The sequence below is a fragment of the Rhineura floridana genome, chromosome 2, assembly GCF_030035675.1.
Source record: "Rhineura floridana isolate rRhiFlo1 chromosome 2, rRhiFlo1.hap2, whole genome shotgun sequence".
Lineage (NCBI taxonomy): Eukaryota > Metazoa > Chordata > Lepidosauria > Squamata > Rhineuridae > Rhineura > Rhineura floridana.
The window spans coordinates 84541474-84563693 of record NC_084481.1 but is presented as its reverse complement, the minus strand read 5'-3'; the positions used below and the strand labels follow the sequence as shown (position 1 = coordinate 84563693).

Here is a 22220-nt window from a genome sequence, read left to right as displayed (position 1 = left end):
CCTTTCAGTATTATTAGCCAATGAGTGAAATCAGAGCCAATGAGTGAGTTGTTTGGCCACCAGGCAATAGGAATCTGTGGGGCCCTAAAGAACTGTTGTTTTCCCATCCCCTTTAGTACACGTTCCCTACTTCTGTCTCATTTTCTAGACCATGGAATCTCCATAGTTTGCCCTTCCTTTTTTTCTAGTAACCAGAATGCATCTTTCCTGTGGTGGGTCTATAAATTCTACTACACAAAGTGTGGATGGATGTTATCCATACTTAATGTGTAGTAGTATTTGCAGAAAATAACTCCTAGGGAGTACCTGATCTCAAATGAACCTCCTCACTCCAATGGCAAATGCAAAATGTGAGAAATTGCAAAGAGGCTTCGGCATGTCTCCTGATCTGCAAAAGCTAAATATCAGGCACACATTAAGAATTCACTGTACAGTTAAATTAGAGTACAATGGTATACATGTCTACTCAGAAGTAAGACTCTGTGTTTAATGGGGATTACTCTCGGGTAAGTGGGTTTAGGATTGCAGCCTAGACTTTGCTTTAGGGTTGGTATTGGAAGAAAGCAGGATTCTTGTGCCTTTAACAGCTTTGGGGCAGGCAGAAAGTCAACAAGTTAAGCCTTTCCTCGTATGGAAAGACAATGATGGGGAAAGCTTCACTTGTGTGTAATCACCAATTTATTTTTGGGCCCTCCACCTGCGAAAGAGGACACCAATTTTCATATGACCCAAAGCATATACAAATCTGTGTCTTCTTTTGCAAGTGGATCAGAGGGCCCAATCAACATTTACTGTACTGGGCCCAGAAAATCCTGTTGGCGCGCTTGCATAAGTGGAATGCTGCTTGCATTTCTCCAGATCTAATCCAGGGGGGAGGGCATTTGTGAAGTTAAGGAATTTCTGTTTAATTTTGTGTTCTTATCTAAAGATGTTAAGCAAGACCATTCATTTGAAGACAGATGTCACAACAGAGTATAGGACTTAAGTACATACTGAATTGTGGTCCAAGTACCTAGAACTTCCTGGAAGTAAGAGTGGTAGCTACCAGGCAAAATACTGTTTTCTGTATGATATAGAAAGTATATCTGAATACCTTTAGACATAAATACTCATAAATTTCATATAAAAACCATATCTGTAATATTTACCTTTGGAGTCAAATATCCCCTTCCCATGTCTTCCCCCCCCCCTTAAATAGAAAAGTAGGTTTTAATTCAGAGGATTTGATAGGAGTTTCTTGAATTTTAAGGATAAGGATATGTTTAGATTTCATTTTAAAAGTGACTTCTAAAAATATGACACTTAAATTAACTGGTTTTTTTAAAAAAAAAAACACAATCCTGTCTAAAAAAAACTTTAAAAGTATTGATTTATAGATACCTTGTAGCATTCCCTTTGCCAAACAGATACTGTTTTCTCCAGTACCACCCAACAAGTATTAAACAATTATGAGAAGTGTGCACATGCTCAAGCTATGAAGGAGCTTTTTGGCCATACATATAACCCCTTTGCACAAGTGAGTATCCTGCCCGAGGTTGAAAGACTCAGTCGCAGTCGTTACTGTGATTTTCTCTCTTTTTATTAAAGTTATAGATCCATCAAAAGCTTTGCGGCTCATTAACCTCTCTATGCTTTCTAGGAACTTTTGCCCTGAACTAACACTGACTAAGCATGTCTTCGCAGCTCTCAGATGTTGACTCAGCAACTATTCCCTTCCCTGAGTTAACTCAATAAGGCTTGGCTTTCATGTGTAAACAAAGGCTCCTTCTCAACTCCATCCATTGAACTTCCCGCCTCTGAAGCCTCCAAACGCGGGATGATGGAGGTTGGATTTCAGCTTCCCCCTCCAACTGGTGGGGCTATCTGTCTGCTCAAGCATGGGAAGTTGTGGGGTGCTCGGCTGGGGAACGTCAGGTTGACAAGGTAGTGCCTCTGGTGCATGTCTAATGGAGCAGTCTCTAATATGGCAGCCTCTGACAGTTCAGGGTGCACTCCAGCCGGGAGGCCAGGATCGGGGGGAGTTAAACTGACAGGGACAGGGGTCTGGGCACACTGTGAGCTCTCCTCACTGCTAGTCCCTTCCTCCAGCTCTTTGACCCAGTCCTCAGATTCTGTGTCACCCTGGTCAATGCCCCTCCTCTGAACCTGGGTCACAGCATCATCCCCCCCTCCCATGCCAATTCCCACTCCACCCCAGGGGTTTGGGCTTATCCGGGTAAGTTTCATGGAACTCTCATCAAATCTGGCACGTGGACATTGGCCGCTGCCTCCCACAATCTTTCATCCAAACCGAACACCATCCAATGGATCAGATACTGAAACTTTCCCCGGCACCAGTGGGAGTTAAGTATCTCTCCACTGCAAACTCCTCCTGACCATCGATCAATGGAGGTGGAGCCTTGAGTGCTTGATGGGGGTCTGGCGGCTTCACTGGTGTTAACAGGGATCAATGAAAGATGGGATGGATCTTTAAAGAAGCAGAGAGATGTAGACGAAATGCCACCAGGTTGATTTGAGCCTCTATTTCAAAAGGTCCCAGCCTGTGAACCTCTAGTTTATGGCTGGGAACTCATGTGGGCAAATATCATGTGGAAAGCCACACTTTGCCACCAGCCTATATCTCTGGGCCAGGCTTGCAGTGTTGGTCCGCCACCCGTTTATAGTCAGCTTTTGTCTGTGAGAGTTGCTCTTGCAGCATCTCCTGCATTGCCTGCAGTTCTTGTACAAACTCACTGCTCGGACAGACGGATTAGAGCCGGGGGTGGCAAAAGTGTTCGGGTAGTATCCAAAGTTGGCAAAGAACAGTGTCTGCTGAGTAGAGCGTGCACAGAATTATTGTAGGCAAAATCAGCCAGGCGTAGTAAGGACACCCAGTTGTCCTGCTGGTAGTTTACGTAACAGCGGAGATACTGCTCCAAAAGGGCGTTCACTTTTTTCTGTCTGCCCATCTGTCTGGGGGTAATGCAAAGACGACAGCCTTAGTTCGCTTTGTAGCAGCTGCTGTAATGCACACCAGAATCGAGCTGTGAACTGGGTTCCCTGGTCCAAGACCAAACTGGTGGGGAGTCCATGCAACCAAAAAACGTGTTCCACAAACAGTTGAGTGGTCTCTTGGGCCTGCACAGGGAATGAAGTGAGCCATCTTACTGAAAGCATCCATGACCACCAAAACAGTCATCTTCCCCTGGGAAGTGGGTAAGTCTGTGATGAAATCTAGTGTAACCATCCATCAGGGACCTTCGGGCATGGGAGGGGGCTCCACCAAACCCACAGGTCGCCCCAGGGCATGTTTTGCCCTCATGCACGCAGGGCAGGATTGTACATATCTTTCTACGTCATGCTTAATCCTTGGCCACCAAAAGTCCCATGTGACTGCTTGAAAAGTTTTCAAACCCCCCAAATGTCCTGCAGCATCATGACATGGGTGGAGGACCATGGCTCGCAACTCTCCTGGAGGCATATATAGCATCTCATAGTGATAGAGTATCCCTTCTCTTTGAGAGAAGCCGGGTGCACAGACTTGCAATGGTTGCCCCAATTCTCACACCCACTCCTGAGCAAAAAGTTCTTGCTCTTGGGCTCTGCATAAATCCTTGAACTAAGGATCGGGGCAGCTGGCAGCAACCATTTTTTCTAAAGGTATGGTGTGACATAGTTGTGTTGATGGCTGGGCTTCCTTGTACTCTGGCTTGCAGGACAAGGCATCAGCCCGGCAGTTCTGTGCCTGGTGAATATAATTAATGTCGAAGTGGAATTTGGCAAAGAACTGTGCCCACCACACTTGCCACTGATTCAGTTTTCAGGCTGTCTGTAGGCTCTCTACGTTTTGGTGGTCAGTATGAACTTCCCCTGTGTGCCACGCCCCTTCCAACAGATGATGCCAGATCTCGAACTCATCATGACTGGCCAGTAGTTCTTTCTCCCAAACCATGTCGTTTCTGTCAGCCCTTGACAGCTTTCTGAAGGAGTCAGCACAGGGTTGTAAGCCTCCTCCCTTTTTGGCTGGCTGTGATAACACCGTTCCAATGGCTACGTCCAACACATCACTTTCCACAATGAAAGGTTGCTGGGGGTCTGCATTGCTGGAGTACAGGCTCTGAGGAAAACAGCTGCTTCAGCTCCTCAAACGCTTGTTGAGCTGCTTCAGACCAATGAAAGGGTCCAGGGTCTTTCAGACAGTCAGTAAGGGGGGCTGTCAGGTTCGAGAAGGCTGCGATGAAGCACCAGTAATAGTTAGCAAATCCCAGAAAATGCTGAAGGTCCTTCTTGGTTTTGGGTGTGTGTGCCAAGACAGTACGCAGCACACCTTCTCTAGGTCCATCTCGATTCCTGTGGGAGAGATGCAGTAACCCAGGAAATCCAGAGTAGTCAAGTCAAACCTGCATTTTTTCAGCTTGGCGTACAAGTGGTGTTCTCTCAGTCTCTGCAACACCGCCTTCACATGCGCCTCGTGCTGTTCAGGAGAGTCAGAGTAAATAAGGATATCATCCAAATAAACTATCATGAAGCAATCTAGATAGTCCCGGAAAATATCATTCATAAAATTTTGGAAGACACCTGGCATGTGTGACAACCCAAATGGCATGATCAGATATTTGAAGTGTCCATAGTGGGTCTTGAAGGCAGTTTTCCACTCATCCCCCTCCCTGATTCTGACTAGATTGTAAGCTCTGCATAAGTCCAACTTGGTGTATATTTTAGCTGAACATAGGCGCTCTAACATCTCATTAATGAGGGGCAGGGGGTAGCTGTTGGGGATGGTGATCTGGTTTAGCTCCCTGTAATCATGGCAAGGATGTAACTACACATTTTTCTTCTTAACAAACACTAACAGGGCTCTAGCAGGGAATTTGGATAGCCATATGAACCCTTTCTATAATTTAGTGTCCAGGAACTCCCTCAGCGCCACCAGCTCTTGCGCTGACAGGGAATAGATGCTCCCTGAAGAGATGCTAGCCCCCAGCATTAAGTCTGTGGCACAGTCATAAGGGCGATGGGGGGGAAAGCTGGTCATCTTCCTTTTTGTTAAACATGTCTTTAAAGTCCTTGTACGTTACAGGAAGACACGTCTCCTCAGGCGGGGACATAGCTGCCAGCATTAAAGGGATGGATTTTTAGGAGGGGCTGGCAGTAGTCCGATTGAGATGTCATGGTAGCCTCCTTCCAAGAGATGACTGGATCATGCTGTGCCAGCCAGGTCATGCCCAACACCACAGTGAAGCAAGATGGCTAGATAGGACATCCATTCCATGTTGCTCAGTACCTCCATCCTCTGTGGGATAGTGGCCCTGGCAACAACCCCAGACTTCAGTGACCATCCACCTATGGTCTCCATGGACAGCAGCTACTCAAGCTCAATGACTGTTATGTCTTTCAGCAAAGTCCAGGTCCATAAAGTTGCTAGATGCACCAAAATCCACCATCACACACACCTGGACTTCTTGCCCTGTAGGCAATTCTAGTCAGACTGACAAATGTAAGGCAGACTTCAGCAGGAGAGGTTTATGTTGAGGTCACAGGCTTACAGTTGATCCCAGCTTGTGGAGCTCTACAGGGGCTGGGATTTGAAGTTTTCCTGCACCGAAGCCTTTTCCGACTTAGAGGGACATGCCTTGGTCAGGTGTCCAGCCTTCCCACAATATAGACACAGTCCCTCTTTTCTACGCTTCTTCCCTGCCTCTGTGAAATATGAGCATGCCCCCTATCTGCCTGGGCTCCACCCCTGATGGTGTCAAGGTTCCCAGGCCGGGCGGAATGCATTTTGAGCTCCTGGCATTGCCCCTCTAGCTGTCTGTCTGTAAGCACAGCTGGACTAGCACTTAGCTGATGGGCATGCGCCAACACTTCCAGCACTTCTGAATTGAGCCCATTGTGATACAAGAACATTAACCCAAAGTCATTAAAGTCCATTTTCTGGGCCAGGATACAAAAGGTATTAGTGTATGTCCCCACAGAGTTCTTTCCTTGTTGTAGGTTTCCCAGTTGGCAGGACACAGTCTCTCTCCTCTGGGGTTCCCAAAAGATCTCGGCCATGGCGTCTACAAAAGTGGTATACTGGTTCAAGACTGGGTCATGGCTGCGCAAGGCTTGATTCTCGGCTCGAAGAGACTGGGTTTTGGGTCGAAGGCTCTGGACTTCGGTTATCAAGGTTTCAACGGCTCTGTGAATGTCCTTCCCTGTTCTGCCACTCATTTCCATTATTTCTGTCATGGGGGGTTGGTTGGAGGTGGTGGTGGCTGAGTCAAACTGTCCTGCCAGAAGTCGAAAGACTCGGTCATAGTCGCGTCTGTGATTTTCTCTTTGTTATTATTAAACTTATAGATACATCAAAAGCTTTGTGGCTCATTAACCTTTCTATGCTTTCTAGAAACTTTTGCCCTGAACTAACATTGACTAAGCATGTCTTCACAGCTCTCAGATGTTGACTCAGCAACTATTCCCTCCCCTGAGTCAACTCAAATAGGCTTGGCATTTGTGTGTAAACAAAAGCTTCTCAACTCCATCCGTTGAATTTCCTGCCTCTGAAGCCTCCATGGGCAGGACAATGAAGGTTGGATCTCAGCTTCCCCCTCCGACTGGTGGGGGTTATCTGTCTGCTGGAGCATGAGAAGTTGTAGGGGGCTGGGCTGGGGAATGTCAGGTTGACAAGGTAGTTCCTCTGGCGCAGATGAGGGGGGCATGTCTAATGGAGCAGTCTCTAATTGGGTCAGCCTCTGACAGTTCTGGTTGCGCTCCAGCAGGGGGGCCAGGATCGGGAGGAGTTCTACTGACAAGGACAGGGATCTGGGCACACTGTGAGCTCTCCTTGTTGATAGTCCCCTCCCCCAGCTCTTTGACCCAGTCCTCAGAGTCTGTGACACCCTTGTCGATGCCTCCCCTCCCAACTTGGGTCACAACAGTGAGCAAACAATCCAGGATGTCTTCCGCTAATTATAGTTTCTCATATCCTGCATTGCTAGGGTGCCACAGTTAAAACCAACATTTGAGGTTGGCTCAATATCCTAGTGTGTTCTGAAGCTGTTAACCATATTTTGGACAAAATGGAAAACTATAGTTAATAGAAGAATTCCTGAATTGAACCATTTATAAACCTGAAGGGTGTTTCTCATGGGGCACTAGGATACCACCAAGTGGGTAATGAGTTCCTTCTATTGCATGAGGCAAGAAAAAGTTAACAGTCCACAGGAAACTCTCTGGTACCTCTCCCCTGGAGTGTCACTTTGCTGTCTGGTCAATCCTAGAAGTTAAACAAATATTCAACAAGAAACAACAAAGAGATAACAAAATAATGTAACCAACAAACAATGTTTGTGTTTGTGTTCACTCTCTGGACTGCCACTGTTAACCCATGTGTTTACTTATTTATTTATTTATTATTTAATTTGTATCCCGCCCTTCCTCCCAACAGGAGCCCAGGGCGGCAAACAAAGCGCTAAAAACACTTTAAAACATCATAAAAACAGATCTTAAAATACATTAAAACAAAACAGTGTTAAAAACATTGTTAAAAAACTTTAAAAGAGGGTTAAAAACATTATTAAAAACATTAGACAATTCTAACACAGACACAGACTGGGATAGGTCTCAACTTAAAAGGCTTGTTGAAAGAGGAAAGTCTTCAAAAGGCACTGAAAAGATAGCAGAGATGGCGCCTGCCTAATATTCAATGGGAGGGAATTCCACAGGGTAGGTGCTGCCACACTAAAGGTCCGTTTCCTATATTGTGCAGAACGAACCTCCTGATAAGATGGTATCTGCAGGAGGCCCTCACCTGCAGAGCACAGTGATCGACTGGTTATATAAGGGGTAAGACGGTCTTTCAGGTATCCTGGTCCCAAGCTGTATAGGGCTTTATACTGATATGCAGCCCAGGGTGGGATTTAGTGGTGTCCTAGTGCCTGAGAAACACCTTCAGTTGAGTAAAATGGTTCCTTCTCCATTGGGCACCAGGACACCCCCAAGTGGAGTTTTCTATAGCTGACCCAATCTGTGGACGGATATCAGCTGCTTAATGAGTTGATAGGACCTGCTGGAGTACTTGCCTCCCAAATGCAGCTTCTGAAGAAGCGTAAATATCAACTTTGTAATGCTTGGTAAACATGTCAGGATTTGCCGAAGTAGTTGCAAACCTCCTGAAGAGGTGCATTCATTGAATATACTGCAGAAGTGGTAGCTGCTCTTGTCGAATGAGCCACAACACAAGTTGGTGGAGAATGATGTAAAGTATTGTGTGGTAAATAAATAGAAGCTTTTATCCACTTAGTTGACAACACGTTTCTCCCTAAACTACTTGAACAGAATGACACAAACAATGAATGTGTTTGTATGTGAATGTGCTTGTCATGTTTATATATACTTTCAGTGCCCTGTGGACTTCCAGATAAGAGAATGTGTGCTCCATAGGATGAGAGGGAGATGGACACCAATTCCTGTTGACAGTGAAAGGCTACATTCACTTTCAGAATAAATGCAGGATCAGTTTGAAGTACTAGTCTGCCCTTGTAAAACACACAAAGATGTTTTGCAACAGACAGTGCTCCCAGTTCTGATATTCTTCTAATATTCTTCTCGTAGATACTATGGTTATTAAGAAGCACATTTTGTACTACATAATTTGTAATGGAACAGACTTTAACAGCTCAAAAGGTGGTTTATAAAACGCGGACTGAACTTTATGCAAATCTGGTGTTGGAAACCAATGCTGAACAACGCTGCCCATCTCAGAAATTGTTTTAGGTGTAGATAAGTACCAAGGGATTCAGATAGTAACTTTGATAGAGCTCATGCTTTAGCTGAAGCCTGTCTACATCTCAAACCCTGCTTTAGGCCATCCTGCAGAAAAGATAGATCTCCTATGCCTGCTTTCTGAGGCATCAGATGATGCTTGCTGCACCAGCCCAAAAAAGCTGCCCAAGTATACTGGTACTTCCTTATCATCGCTGGATGATTCAAAGCCAATATTGTGTTGATGACCTGTTGTGGCAAACCTGCTGGCAACAACTTTCTCCTCTCAACCTTCAAGTGGTTAGGTTCAGCCATTCTGGGTCCAGATGAACTAGAGGGCCCTGCAACAACAGGTCTGGACAAAATGGTAGGCCATCGTGGCTCCATCACTAAGTTCACCAGATCTGAAAACCACAGCCAGTATTGGGCCAGGAGAATAACATGGGCCTTCTCCAACCTCACTGTCTTTAACACGCCAGTGGTGGAGTTGGCAGAAAAATGTACAGGACCCCAGTTGGCCATGGACAATTGAGGGTATCTCTGCCTTCAGCTATTAGTGATGGAAACCTTGTGAAATATCTCCAAAGCTGATGATCCATATCGGATCCACATCCATCTTCCCAAAAGCACCAAAGCTGAAAGATGTCCTTGTTAAACACCACATATTGACAGCTCAGCCAATTTGTTTGCACATTGTACACCTCCTAAACATGCTGTTCTACAAGTGATTTCAAAGTTACCTCTGCCCAGGTTAACAGTAGTGTCACCTGCTGATGAAGATGGGATTTTTGAACTTCCTCGTTAATTTATGTGAGCCTTCACAGTATTGTTGTCTGTCTTCAATATCACCTGCATCAGTCCCAAAAGGGGCACAGTGTTGTAGAGCGAATCTTTCTGTTCTTAATTCTAGCCAGTTTATATTTTGTTTTGCTTCTTTCATTTTCTTCTACTGCTCCCCTGCACTGTGCCCCCCTGACCACCGGATTTGCATCCTTTGTCACAACCTCCCATGGTGGATCTTCTTCCCTTACACAAATTGCACTCCTTCATCCACAGTTGTAGAGAGGTTCATAGATATCTGCTCGGATGAACTTGCACGTGCTGGGAATTTGCAGTTTGTAATAGATAAGGTAGAAGCATCAACAGCAGAGACCGAGTATGGAATCTGGCCAATGGTGTCAACTGAATGGCAGATACTAACATTCCTAACAACATCACCAATGACATAAGATACGCCAATGTTTTTCTGAACAGAGGAGAAACAGCCACCTTTGTTTTGGTCACTTGTTTCTCTGATAAGAATATTGTCTCCTAACTTGTCTCTGTTGTTGCTCCCAAGTGCTGCAACCTTTGTGTGGGAATCAGATGGCTCTTTGATACATTTACTAAGAACCCATGATATTTCAGAGCTGTGAAGATCTCTTGTGTTTCTTTGTATGCAGACTGTATTGTTGCCATATGAATTAGTAGGTCATGTAAATAAGTATAAAGGTGAATTCCTTTCTGATGTAGATAAGCCCCAAGAGTCACCATTATCTTCATAAAGACCCTAGGGGCTGATGCTAAGCCGAAAGGCATTGCTCATATTGGTAATACTTGTTTGCATAGGCAAAGCAAAGGAACCTGTGGTGCTCTGGATAAATTGGCACAGGGAGGTAGACCCAGGTTAGATCTGGAGAACAAATATTCTTAAGGGTGTGACGCTTCCCATATGGAAATGACTGTTTCCATGCAAAATCCGTGGTACTTCACAAATCTGTTCAGAAACTTCAGATCTACTACAGCCCTCCAAGCACCCCCTTTCTTCAGAATGATGAAGAGCAGAGAATAGACACCTGATAATGTCTGGCTGGACTTGTTTGATTGCAGCTATCTACAGAAAATGAACTATCACTTCCTGAACCAGTCTGCATTTATCTGGATTTGATGCAACTGGAGATGCTACAAAATAGCTTGGAGGTGGAGTCTGAAATTTTATTCAATATCTGTGAAGCACTGCATCTACTCAGTGGTCAGATGCTGCTGCTTCCCACTGTTGATCAAAGTGCGTGGAGCAATCTGCCAGCCCCTTGAATCTGTGGAGAGTTAGAACTGGCTTTGTTGTCTTCCGCCTCTGATGGTGGCAGAAATCTGCAACATCCCCAGGCATATCGATTGGGACGAAAATCCTATTCTCGGTCACTGAATCTCATGGCATGAAAGATTTAGTGGTATGGTTGGTATTGATGAAAAGACCACTGTTCATCTCTTCTCTTAGTTGTTACTGGCATTGCCTTCTTCTTGTCCTTTGTCTCCACTAATGTCTTTTAAAACATCTTCACCAAACAGCTTCTTACCAACATAAGCCTCTGTTGCCAACACCAGATGTGAAGCTGCATTAGTATCCCAGTAATGAAGCCACACAGTACATCTACCCGCTGCTTTTGCACCCATAGTTCTAGGTGCAAATGGCATTGCATTCACAATATAGGATCCCACTTGAGAGATCTTCAGAAAAGTCTTCTAGAGTCTGTCTGGATCTTGAGCCAGGTTGTCAAGTATATAATCTAATCAGAGGACAGCTGCCCTTAAAAAAAACATGCTGTGCAAGAAGCCCATATGGCCAGTGCAGCCATCTCATGAACCTTCTTGAGGGCTAAATCTGGAAGATCCCTCAGCTGGGCATCTCTATCCTTTGACAGAAAATTCTTGAAGATCAAAGCTGAAATTGGTGCATCAATAGCTGGAGTCATCAGTTGTTTCATGAACTCAGGGTCTAAAAGATAAAGATTGGTGTTCCACTTCTGAGCCATCATTCCATTCAGCAATCTCCCCCTGCAAAATAATTGAGTTATAATAATGAAGTTGTTGTACATCATTATTTGGTCTGTATGGCCTCTGTGCATTTTAAGGTGTCTTTGCTTTGTCCCTAAGAGCACCACGTGGGTCAGGTGATTTGCATGGTTGTACTTGAAGCATCATTGACAACTGATTATTAAACACTGGCTGACCCAGATTAGCCATTAGCTGTGTTTATGCAGTATTTGTCTGAATTGTCTAATCGCTGCCAATTCTGATGAAATGTCAACCATTGTTGTTGTTGTTGTTGTTGTTATGTGCCTTCAAATCAATTACGACTTATGGCGACCCTATGAATCAGCGACCTCCAAGAGCATCTGTCATGAACCACCCTGCTCAGATCTTGTAAGTTCAGGTCTGTGGTTTCCTTTATGGAATCAATCCATCTCTTGTGTGGCCTTCCTCTTTTTCTACTCCCTACTGTTTTTCCCAGCATTATGGTCTTTTCTGGTGAATCATGTCTTCTCATGATGTGTCCAAAGTATGATAACCTCAGTTTCATCATTTTAGCTTCTAGTTACAATTCTGGTTTAATTTGTTCTAACATCCAAGTATTTGTCTTTTTCGCAGTCCATGGTATGTGCAAAGCTCTCCTCCAGCACCACATTTCAAATGAGTTGATTTTTCTCTTATCTGCTTTTTTCACTGTCCAGCTTTCACATCCATACATAGAGATCGGGAATACCATGGTCTGAATGATCCTGACTTTGGTGTTCAGTGATACATCTTTGCATTTGAGGACCTTTTCTAGTTCTCTCACAGCTGCCCTTCCCAGTTCTAGCCTTCTTCTGATTTCTTGACTATTGTCTCCATTTTGGTTAATGACTGTGCCGAGGTATTGATAATCCTTGACAAGTTCAATGTCTTCATTGTCAACTTTAAAGTTACATAAATCTTCTGTTGTCATTACTTTAGTCTTTTTGACGTTCAGCTGTAGTCCTGCTTTTGTGCTTTCCTCTTTAACTTTCACCAGCATTCGTTTCAAATCACTACTGGTTTCTGCTAAGAGTATGGTATCGTCTGCATATCTTAATTTATTGATGTTTCTCCCTCCAATTTTCACACCTCCTTCATCTTGGTCCAATCCCGCTTTCCGTATGATATGTTCTGCATACAGATTAAACAAATAGGGTGATAAAATACAACCCTGTCTCACACCTTTTCCAATGGGGAACCAATCGGTTTCTCCATATTCTGTTCTTACAGTAGCCTCTTGTGCAGAGTATAGGTTGCGCATCAGGACAATCAGATGCTGTGGCACCCCCATTTCTTTTAAAGCATTCCATAGTTTTTCATGATCTACACAGTCAAAGGCTTTGTTGTAATCTATAAAGCACAGGGTGATTTTCTTCTGAAATTCCTTGCTGCGTTCCATTATGCAATGTATGTTTGCGATAGGATCTCTGGTGCCTCTTCTCTTTCTAAATCCAGCTTGGACATCTGGCATTTCTCGCTCCATATATGGTAAGAGCCTTTGTTGTAGAATCTTGAGCATTACTTTACTTGCATGGGATATTAAGGCAATAGTTTGGTAATTACTGCATTCCCTGGGATCCCCTTTCTTTGGAAGTGGGATATATATTGAACGCTTCCAGTCTGTGGTCTATTGTTTAGTTTTCCATATTTCTTGACAAATGTTTGTCAAACTTTGGACAGATTCAGTCTCAGTAGCTTGTAGCAACTCTGTTGGTATGCCGTCTATTCCTGGTGATTTGTTTCTTCCAAGAATTTTAAGAGCAGCTTTCACCTCACATTCTAAAATTTCTGATTCTTCATCATATGGTTCCTCCGTGAATGAATCTGTCATCCTGGCATCTCTTTTATAGAATTCTTCAGTGTATTGCTTCCATCTTCCTTTTATTTCATCTCGGTCAGTCAGTGTGTTCTCCTGTTGATTATTCAACATCCCTACTCATGGTTTAAATTTTCCTTTCATTTCTCTAATCTTTTGGAATAGGGCTCTTGTTCTTCCCGTTTTGTTGTCCTTTTCTATTTCTGTACAATAACTATTGTAATAGTTTTCTTTGTCCCTACGTACTAGTCATTGTATAGTTGCATTGAGGGTTCTGACCGTGTTTCTATCTCCTTTTGGTTTTGCTTTCCTTCTCTCTTTAACCATTTTAAGAGTTTCTTCAGTCATCCATTGAGGTCTTTCTCTCTTTTTAACAAGAGGTATCGTCTTTTTGCATTCTTCCCTGATAATGTCCCTGACTTCAGTCCATAGTTCTTCTGGTTCACTGTCAACTAAGTTTAAAGCCTCAAACCTGTTCCTTATTTGATCTTTATATTCTTCTGGGATGTTATTTAAATTGTATTTTGGCATTATGAGTGCTTTGTTGTTCTTTAGCTTTACTCTGATTTTCGATATGATCAGTTCATGATCTGTACTGCAGTCTGCTCCTGGTCTTGTTTTTGCAGAAAGTATGGAACTTCTCCATTTCTGTTTCCAATTATATAATCAATTTGATTCCTATATTGACCATCTGCTGATGTCCACGTGTACAGTCTTTTTGGTTGCTCAAAAAATGTGTTGGTAAGAAACAAATTATTGGCTTCATAGAATTCAATAAGTCTCCTGCTTCATTTCTGTCACCTAAGCCCCATTTCCCCACAATTCCTAGTTCTTCTCTGTTCCCTACTTTTGCATTCCAGTCCGCCATGATTATCATCATATCTTGTTTTGGTGTGTGATCAATTTCCTCCTGTACTTCTGCGTAAAATCTCTCCAATTCTTTTTCTTCTGCGTTTGATGTTGGAGTGTAGACTTGGATGATGGTTATGTTAATAGGTTTCCCGTTTAATCTCATTTATGTATTTATTATTTGATTTATATCCCACCCTTCCTCCCAGCAGGAACCCAGGGTTAAAACAACAGTATTAATGGTCCAGAAGTAACTTAATACTGTTCCTGATTTTGACTAGAGGGAGTAGCAGAGGTCATATTTAAAGCAATAGCATTTAATGGTAAAGATGTTACTTGCTGCTGTATCCAGTTTTGAACAGAGGGGACAGCAGAGCCCATCATTTGTTTATCCTGCAAATGCTCTGTAGCTACAAGAGAAACTGATTGAAAATCAACTAATTCATTCTGACTAGAATTTGAATTAAAAAGAAGCTCTGGGTCTGAAATTTGCCGAGTACCCCCTTCGTCCTCTGATAGAAGCTGTTTGTGTATCACCACAACTTCTGAATCTACTTTCTGACGTATGTGACTTTTCTGCATGCCAACTTTTCCACTGGAAAGGAGGACTCTTTTCTCTTTCCGGTTCAGAAGCACTGCAGGGCTGATCATGCTTTGCACAGTCTTGCTGTCCATTGCCACCTCAACTGTGGGGCAACTGGGCAATATTTTGCATTCTTCTTGCCACTGCACTTCTCAAAATGGCAGCAGTCTGTGTGCGCCAAAGCAGCTTGAAGAAAGAGCTGCCTTTCACCTCTCAGAACATGCCATCAGTGCTGCCGCATCTGCTGTTATTACCAAACTTCACACCTCTTTAGAGGGCACAGAAGTTTCCTTCTGTAAATAGCTAGGCATTGTGCTGTAAGCAGGGGCCAGCAATTTAATCAAGTGATTAATGTAATAGAAGAAAGGGGAAAGGAATGATGAAGGCAAAATTGAGAAGGCAGAAGAAACGTTTTATTAAAAAAATGTTCAAATCATGAAGAAAGTAAAAATTTCAGAGTTAAAAGGTGGAATTAAGCAGGTAATTAGGGATAGATAACATACTGAGGGAGATTGCAAACAGACTGGACTAACTGAATGCCCAGTCACCAAACACACACACTCAGTCTTTTTCTTCAGTTAATTATTGTTAATTGTGAAATCACTTGACAATCTCACACTAAAGACAAATACATTTCACTAGAAAAACCAAGATAGATAGTGAGGATTAATTTAAAAAAGGCCAGAACTGAAGAGCTAGGTGAAACCAGTACTGCACAAGCAGCAAAAATTAACTGATACACCAGAGCAGGGGTACCAGAGTGCTTCCTGTTGAGTGCTAAATGTTTTCATGCCTAAAGCAGTAGGAAGCATACATTAACCGCTTGAGGGTATCCTAGTGCCCACTAGATAATGTTCTTCACTAGTGCAAAAGGAAGAGTGAAGGGGCTATATGTGCAACTAAAAGGCTTGTTTATATTGGCTTATGTTAGTATGAACACATCCATTGTGTTTGGGGTCCAGCACCTGTTTTCTCCTCCCTCTGTCGAAAAGCAAGAGACATTCAGCAAGATCAGAATTGCTGCTATTGATCCTCTGTGCACACAGTATGGGAATACCATTTGTGGACTCCAGATGTTTCTCCATAACATACTTACATGCATGGAGTGGGAGAAATCTATGGACAAAAATGTGTTTCTGCTTACATACATCTTTTTCTGGATCAGGGTGCTCATACTTGATGCAGAGCAAGCAATTTACCATATGTCAGTATAGTCAGAGACCATAAAATTCAAAAAGGAAATTGAAACACATACAGGAAAAGCGAGTTAGCTCTGTTGTCTCTATCATAAAACTGAAATCTGAATCAGTTCAATTTCTCCTATAAGCTTTCATACTTCCACATGTTGTCCACAAGATGGCATTGTCCTATTTTTCATTTTTCATGTTTTAAATGGGAATACTGATTCAGTTTTCTCAACTCATCCCACTATATTAAAAATCAAACAGCCATCATCTTGTGTGCACAAATTTTATTTTAGATTTTTGTTTCTCTGGATGTAGTAAAAATTGTGATCATATGCTTAACAAAACCTGAAAAATTAGGCTTGTGCTATCACATAGCACTCATTAAAACCATCAGAAGTTCTATAGGGCCACTATTTTTTTAATGGAAAAGAAGGCTAAATACACACATTTCTGAATTGTGAATCAGAGAATAAAAAAGGTTAACCAAAATAATCATTACTTATTATGCTTGCACAACAGGACCCAATGCCCCAAAAAATCCTCTGGGAGGCTGGGGATCCTCCAGAGCAGATTTTTGTTAGGGGTGGTACTGCAGGTGCAAGGAGAGGAAAGGGGCACTTTGTCACGTCTGTTGTGGATATCCTTGAATAATGAAACTTGAATTCCTGTTTATTCTAATAATTGGAATAAGCCACTTAAACAATATTTAAAGTATATAAGTAGAATCAGACGGACAGACTGCCTTCAAGTCAATCCTGACTTATGGTGACCCTATGAATAGGGTTTTCATGGTAAGCAGTATTCAGAGGTGGTTTACCATTGTGAGGCTGAGAGGCAGTGACTGGCCCAAGGTCACCCAGTGAGCTTCATGGCTGTGTGGGGATTTGAACCCTGGTCTCCAAATGTCAAGGCTGGTACCGAAATATAAATTCTACATTCAATCTTTACTTTTTAAATTAGCAGGCCTCCCTTGGGATGGAAGTTCATATATTTTTATATTAAAACTTTCAAACTGTTGTTTCCAATAGTGTCACTCAAGGACTGAAATCTTTCATCAGTAGAATGGAGAAGGAAGCAATTTTCAGTGATTCCCCCTTTGCCCTGCAAAATCTGTTTCACAGGGTTGGGTGACCTTCTAGAGCAGATGGGGGGGAGTGGAAAATGCTAAAAATTGCTTCCCTCCCTCTTCTGCTGATGAAAGTATCAGCATCAGCTGATCCATAGGATTGGATCCAGATAAAAGCACATGGAAGGATGCTAGTAGAAACTGGTTTCTTCTGCCCATTTACCCTGGCCCCTGAAAAGCTTCTTCTGCAGCATGCCTTTCTCTGGATCCAACCTGTAGTAATTAAGCACAATATTCTTACAAGTATTTCAGTTTATTCTGATAGCTCATTGTTAGTCTCTCAAATTCTGTTTTCTGTGACTTATACATTATTTTACTATTCTTTCTAGAGTCAATACAGATTCGTTTGTGAGGCTATTTTGAAGGTGTATGAAGAAGAACTTGTTAGACCTTTAACAACTTCGCTGCATTAACAGTAAACAAAATATACCTTTCAGAAGAATGCATATAAATTACTGGTGTGCCATAACATCACTTGCAAGATATGGCGTCTGAAAACAATGAAGAACTGAAAAGGACTTGGAAAAACTTCAGCACTACTGCACTTTATGTTGAAACTGAAAATTGGTCTCTAAAACACTATGATTTTTCTGTGTTGGAAGACTCTCTCTTCGTGCTTTGCTTTGAACAAACCACAGACTTACTGAACTCCATGTGTTCCAGATGACTTTCCAGACATCATTGTAGTGCCATATAGTCCCTTTTTGTTTGAACTGCTACAAAAAAGGCTTGGAACTATTTCACTCTTTGTTTGACACCTATGTCTTTTTAAAGCAACAACAATACACACAAAGCCATTTCTTCCAATGCTAAAGTGTTAAGATTCTTGTTTTTATTTTGGTGAAACATTAGCAATATTACTACTATTACTAGACACACTGCCTACTGAAGCAGCACATTTTGCCCTATGCCCTCCTAGAATCTAACCTGATTAATAATGGAAAGCTACATTCTCTTTGAACCCAGCAGTAACTGCATAAAGGCCCATTTACCCAGCATCTTGTTTAGGCTGGAATAGGAAGAACATTTATTTTTGAACTGGTAGCTCTGTTTCTCAGCATGTCATAACATTGGTGTGTTTTGAAACATTTGATTATATTGCATAATGGGAATGAATGCATGCATTTTGTCTTAACCCCTTAAGTGCCTTGAGACTTGCAGTGTATGTCGTAACGACAAGGCACTTGTATTGGCCCTAAAGGGGAAGTATCATCATTGTATTTATTTTAGCGGGTTCACACTTTAAACCATGGCCCTTGGTGCTTAGAATATGGTACTCAGAATATGATAGGTGGTTACAGAAATACCATTCCTTCTCTTTCTGCAAGTACCTGCATGCTACTATGGGTAGCAAAAGCACCACAGCCTATTAACAATTGTTTACTGCAATGAAATGAAGTGGGAAATCTGACACATTCCTTTCAACTGGTAAAATGTTTGCAACATCAAATGAAAAGCTTGTAGATTGTTTTAGAATTTGTTTCTTTCCCCCTTTCACTGAGAGATAACCTTGTAACTTGAGTAGGATATAGCTTTTTGATAGTTCTGATAACTATCAACCTTCAAATCCAAGAGCTTTCCCCACGTCCTACTTGCCAGTTACTTTTCCTGAGCAGTTCTTTCTCAAGTCATGTTTATACTGTACTGCATTTTAAAAAGGAAAAAAGGGCGAGTGCGAGTAAAATGCCCTCAATTTGTTCCCAAAACATCTAGGGTTTCTACACGTTCTTTGGGATCTCCATGTTTTTTGTGCAAAGAATTTTTGTATGCGTGCCTCCTTTTTGAAGCCATTAGCATGTATGCAGTTAATTGATACAGTATCTGAACTCATTCTAGCACTATGTAAAAGTTGTTGGCTCCTTTTTTTAATGTCTAGAACAGGTGAAGCCAACTGGCTAGTGAGGATATCCAGCTTCTTGCACAATAAGTTTTGGGATGTGGTTGTTTCTGTCTGAAAACCTAATCTGACCTATATTTAAATAGTTTTGAAAAATTACTGAATGATTTTTAAAGCAGAATATGCAGACTATACATGACAATATGGAGTAATGAGTTTAGCTTTTTTTAGTAATTTATTCTCTTTTAGATATACTGGGAGGGGCTACAGATCTGCTATACTGTATAAAGTGTATTCCCAATGCAATGAAATTGTGTGGTGCAAAATTGTAGCAACCTTTCACCATAATGCCAAATGAAAGAGAACATCTTTATAGGTTTTTTTAAAAAAAACTTGTCAGCTGGCCTGTTTGCTTATTTGCAGAGCAAATCCAGTATGTGGTTCTGGATTTGAAATTACTGCATTATTATTCTTTTAATATAACATCTTTGTCACATCAGTGTAAACATGAATACAACTGTCAATGAATTCCTTTTATCCAAATTGAAGTTTTGTTAGTATAAGGTATAATGGGCATCTAAAACGCTACCCTTAACTTCATAGTTGTCCAATATTGTAGGAATACATTTTTGTCTGTTTTCTGTTTGAATGAGTGCTTAATATCTACTTTTGACAGCTGTAAAAGTGAAGGGGATAGTGGGATCAATGTTCTATATGAAATGATAACTGAAGAATCCAGTGGCTTTTAATAGTTGGTTGCTGTTCAGCCAAAAAAAAATGGAAGGCTGAAATGCATTTTTGTTATGCTAAGGACAGTTTCAGATGACCCAGCACAATGTAGGTAACTGCTTAGAATATGCTTTGCAATCTGAACCATCCTAAGATGCCAGTGTAAGCAATGTAAAATCCCTTTTATTGAAAGCCTGTAGTAGATCTTACCAACCAGTGAGATGACAACTAGAAAGAGAAGTTATGCTAAACATACTGCATACACATGTTCTGTTTTTAAATGCTTGCTTCAAAAATGGTTTAATACCTGGAGAAAGTTTTCCTGCTTTTGATTTGGATATTCTATCCCATGGTGTTGGTTATTTGCAGGGCTAATTTGAGTATTTGTAGCATGTTAAAGTAAATATTAAACTATTGCTCCATTCTAATGAAGCAACAATATGTTTCTATTGCCAATATAAAATGAAAACAGCATTGCCCTTTTTATAAACTTATACAAGGGAAATTATTAGAAGGTTGTATGTCATTGGTATTTTATATATGTTGATACTCTAATGTGAGATTGCCAAAGCAATTTGAATCCATGAGAAACATTTATACCAGTTTTGTTCGGGTATATTTTTGGTACTTAGGATATTGATCTGACAAATAGGCAGAAACATTAGCTGCCTTAAAGCCTCCATTTCCACTGATATAAACTGATTTAGGGCTTACTGGTCAGTAGTAATGAAGAAATATTGAAAGAGATTAGTTTGGCAGGGTAACAAACTAATCTACAAACTAAATTTCCCTTTAATGCACACATAGTAAAAGTAGGATAGTAAATCAAAGCATGATCATGCCATAAAAGCGGATTTTCACAAAATGCATTTTTCCATAGTGGTATAAATAGCCTTTTACTAATATTTTTATATAGCCTAAAAGTTAATACCGTTAATTACTTTGCATTGGGTTATGAAGATCTGTGTCAAGCTAAAAAGGAAAAATATTTTTTGTATGTGTTTTCATTCTGTACAATACATGAATGTATGTTTCAGGCATAATGACATATAAAGTGATGGGTGTTATGGATGTGGAATTTTATGAATAATTATTTTCTTACTATTTGCTAGAAAAATGGGGAGAAAAAAATTGTAACACTTCCTGTTGGTGGGTTTTTTTAAAAAAGAAATCAAGTTGTTTTAATTGTAAATAAGAGCCATAGGGTAATAGTTCTGTGCCAATGTATGATACAAATGTCTGTTTTTGTGTTTTCATTTTTTATCTTAAGGATTGAAAACTATGATTATTTAAAGTATGTTTGAAGGTTTGTCTAATGCAGAAATCTAGGACTTGAGACTTCTGAAAATTGCTTCTTTCCTTTTTTAGGTGTGTGGCTTTGGGAGTGGTAGGAATAAACTTTAGAGAGTTAAATATGAAGTACCCACAGTGTCAGTCATTCTCTGAGGAACATGACTTTAAGTGCCCTGGCCAATCATACCACTTAAGAGCATGGTCCCTCCAAATCTTCAAAGTAGATATCCATCTTCAGTGCTGCAGTAATGTATCCCTACAACCTTAGCATAAGAACAGGACTCCTGGTTGTCCTTGGTGGTAGCTATTTGTTTTTTCTATTCCCAAATGTACGTCCATTAGGTCATAAATTTAGCATTAGGCCATAAATTATGTCTAAAACTTTAGACACCTTCACTGAAGTAATAAAGTATACCACATTAATACTCTGTAATCCAGGCTATTGTACTGAATTGATTTACAAGAAAAACTATTCATGTTGCAACATTCATTGGTAGTTAGGTTCCCCCAGGACTTCATGAATAAATTGTACTCATAAAATAACTTACAGTTGGCAAATCCCACAGAGTAGCATTATCCCATCGTTCCAATTTGGAAGTGCTGTCCTCTTATCGCAGAAAGCACAAAATGCAAGTGAAGAGAGCCGGGGAGAGGTTTTTGATGGAATCTTACCATGTGCAATATGCAGATTTAGTATTGCAGCATCTGTGGAAGGTTGAAAGCAGCAGAAATGTTTCAGTTGCAGCTGTACAGGAAGGCAAAGAAGTGGAAAAGTCATACATAGAATCTCAGCAGTTTTTGCTTCTGGTGGAGCAGAACTCTGCTAGATTTTTGAGAATGGTATGCTTGATAGGTTGCAGAATTACACAAGTATGACCAGGTGTAGGCAATGGATGGTTCTTCATCCCCCTGAAAGTCTTGTAGGAGTTCTAGTCCATATGCTATATTGTGCTGGTGCCCTTCCTCAGTCTTAGACTCGGCTGTTGAAAAGGAGTGGAGGCATATGGTACCATCTGCAGTTTTTTCATTAACTGGTCTTAAACTTGCCTGTAAGTTAGTGATTCACAAATAACTTAAATCTGTATATGCTGTGCAAGGGAAAGTTCTGCATATTATGCAAGTCTCTCCTATCTATGTTTCAACATGATGTATAGAATCCTGATATCTGCATGTCTATTCCACCAATGTGTGCAAACATACTGAATCCATAGCATTGTAAATATTCATGCACAGAAAGTGTGGGAGAGAGACAGCACAAGAAA

At 41.4% G+C, this 22220-nt stretch overlaps 1 protein-coding gene across 5 annotated transcripts in view; it reads left to right on the top strand.

Moving 5' to 3' along the window:
* Window positions 1–21391, top strand: part of PTPN4 (protein tyrosine phosphatase non-receptor type 4) — a 172556-nt gene extending 151165 nt beyond the window's left edge. For 4 of the 5 annotated variants that reach the window (XM_061609185.1, XM_061609186.1, XM_061609188.1 and 1 more), the window contains one exon: window positions 5974–6260. In XM_061609185.1, coding sequence (XP_061465169.1) covers window positions 5974–6240 — 267 coding nt within the window. In that variant the 3' untranslated portion in view covers window positions 6241–6260. Of the gene's footprint in view, window positions 1–5973; window positions 6261–17428 lie in introns of those variants that run through there. The other variant, XM_061609187.1, reaches the window with a different exon arrangement.
* Window positions 21392–22220: the final 829 nt, after the last annotated feature.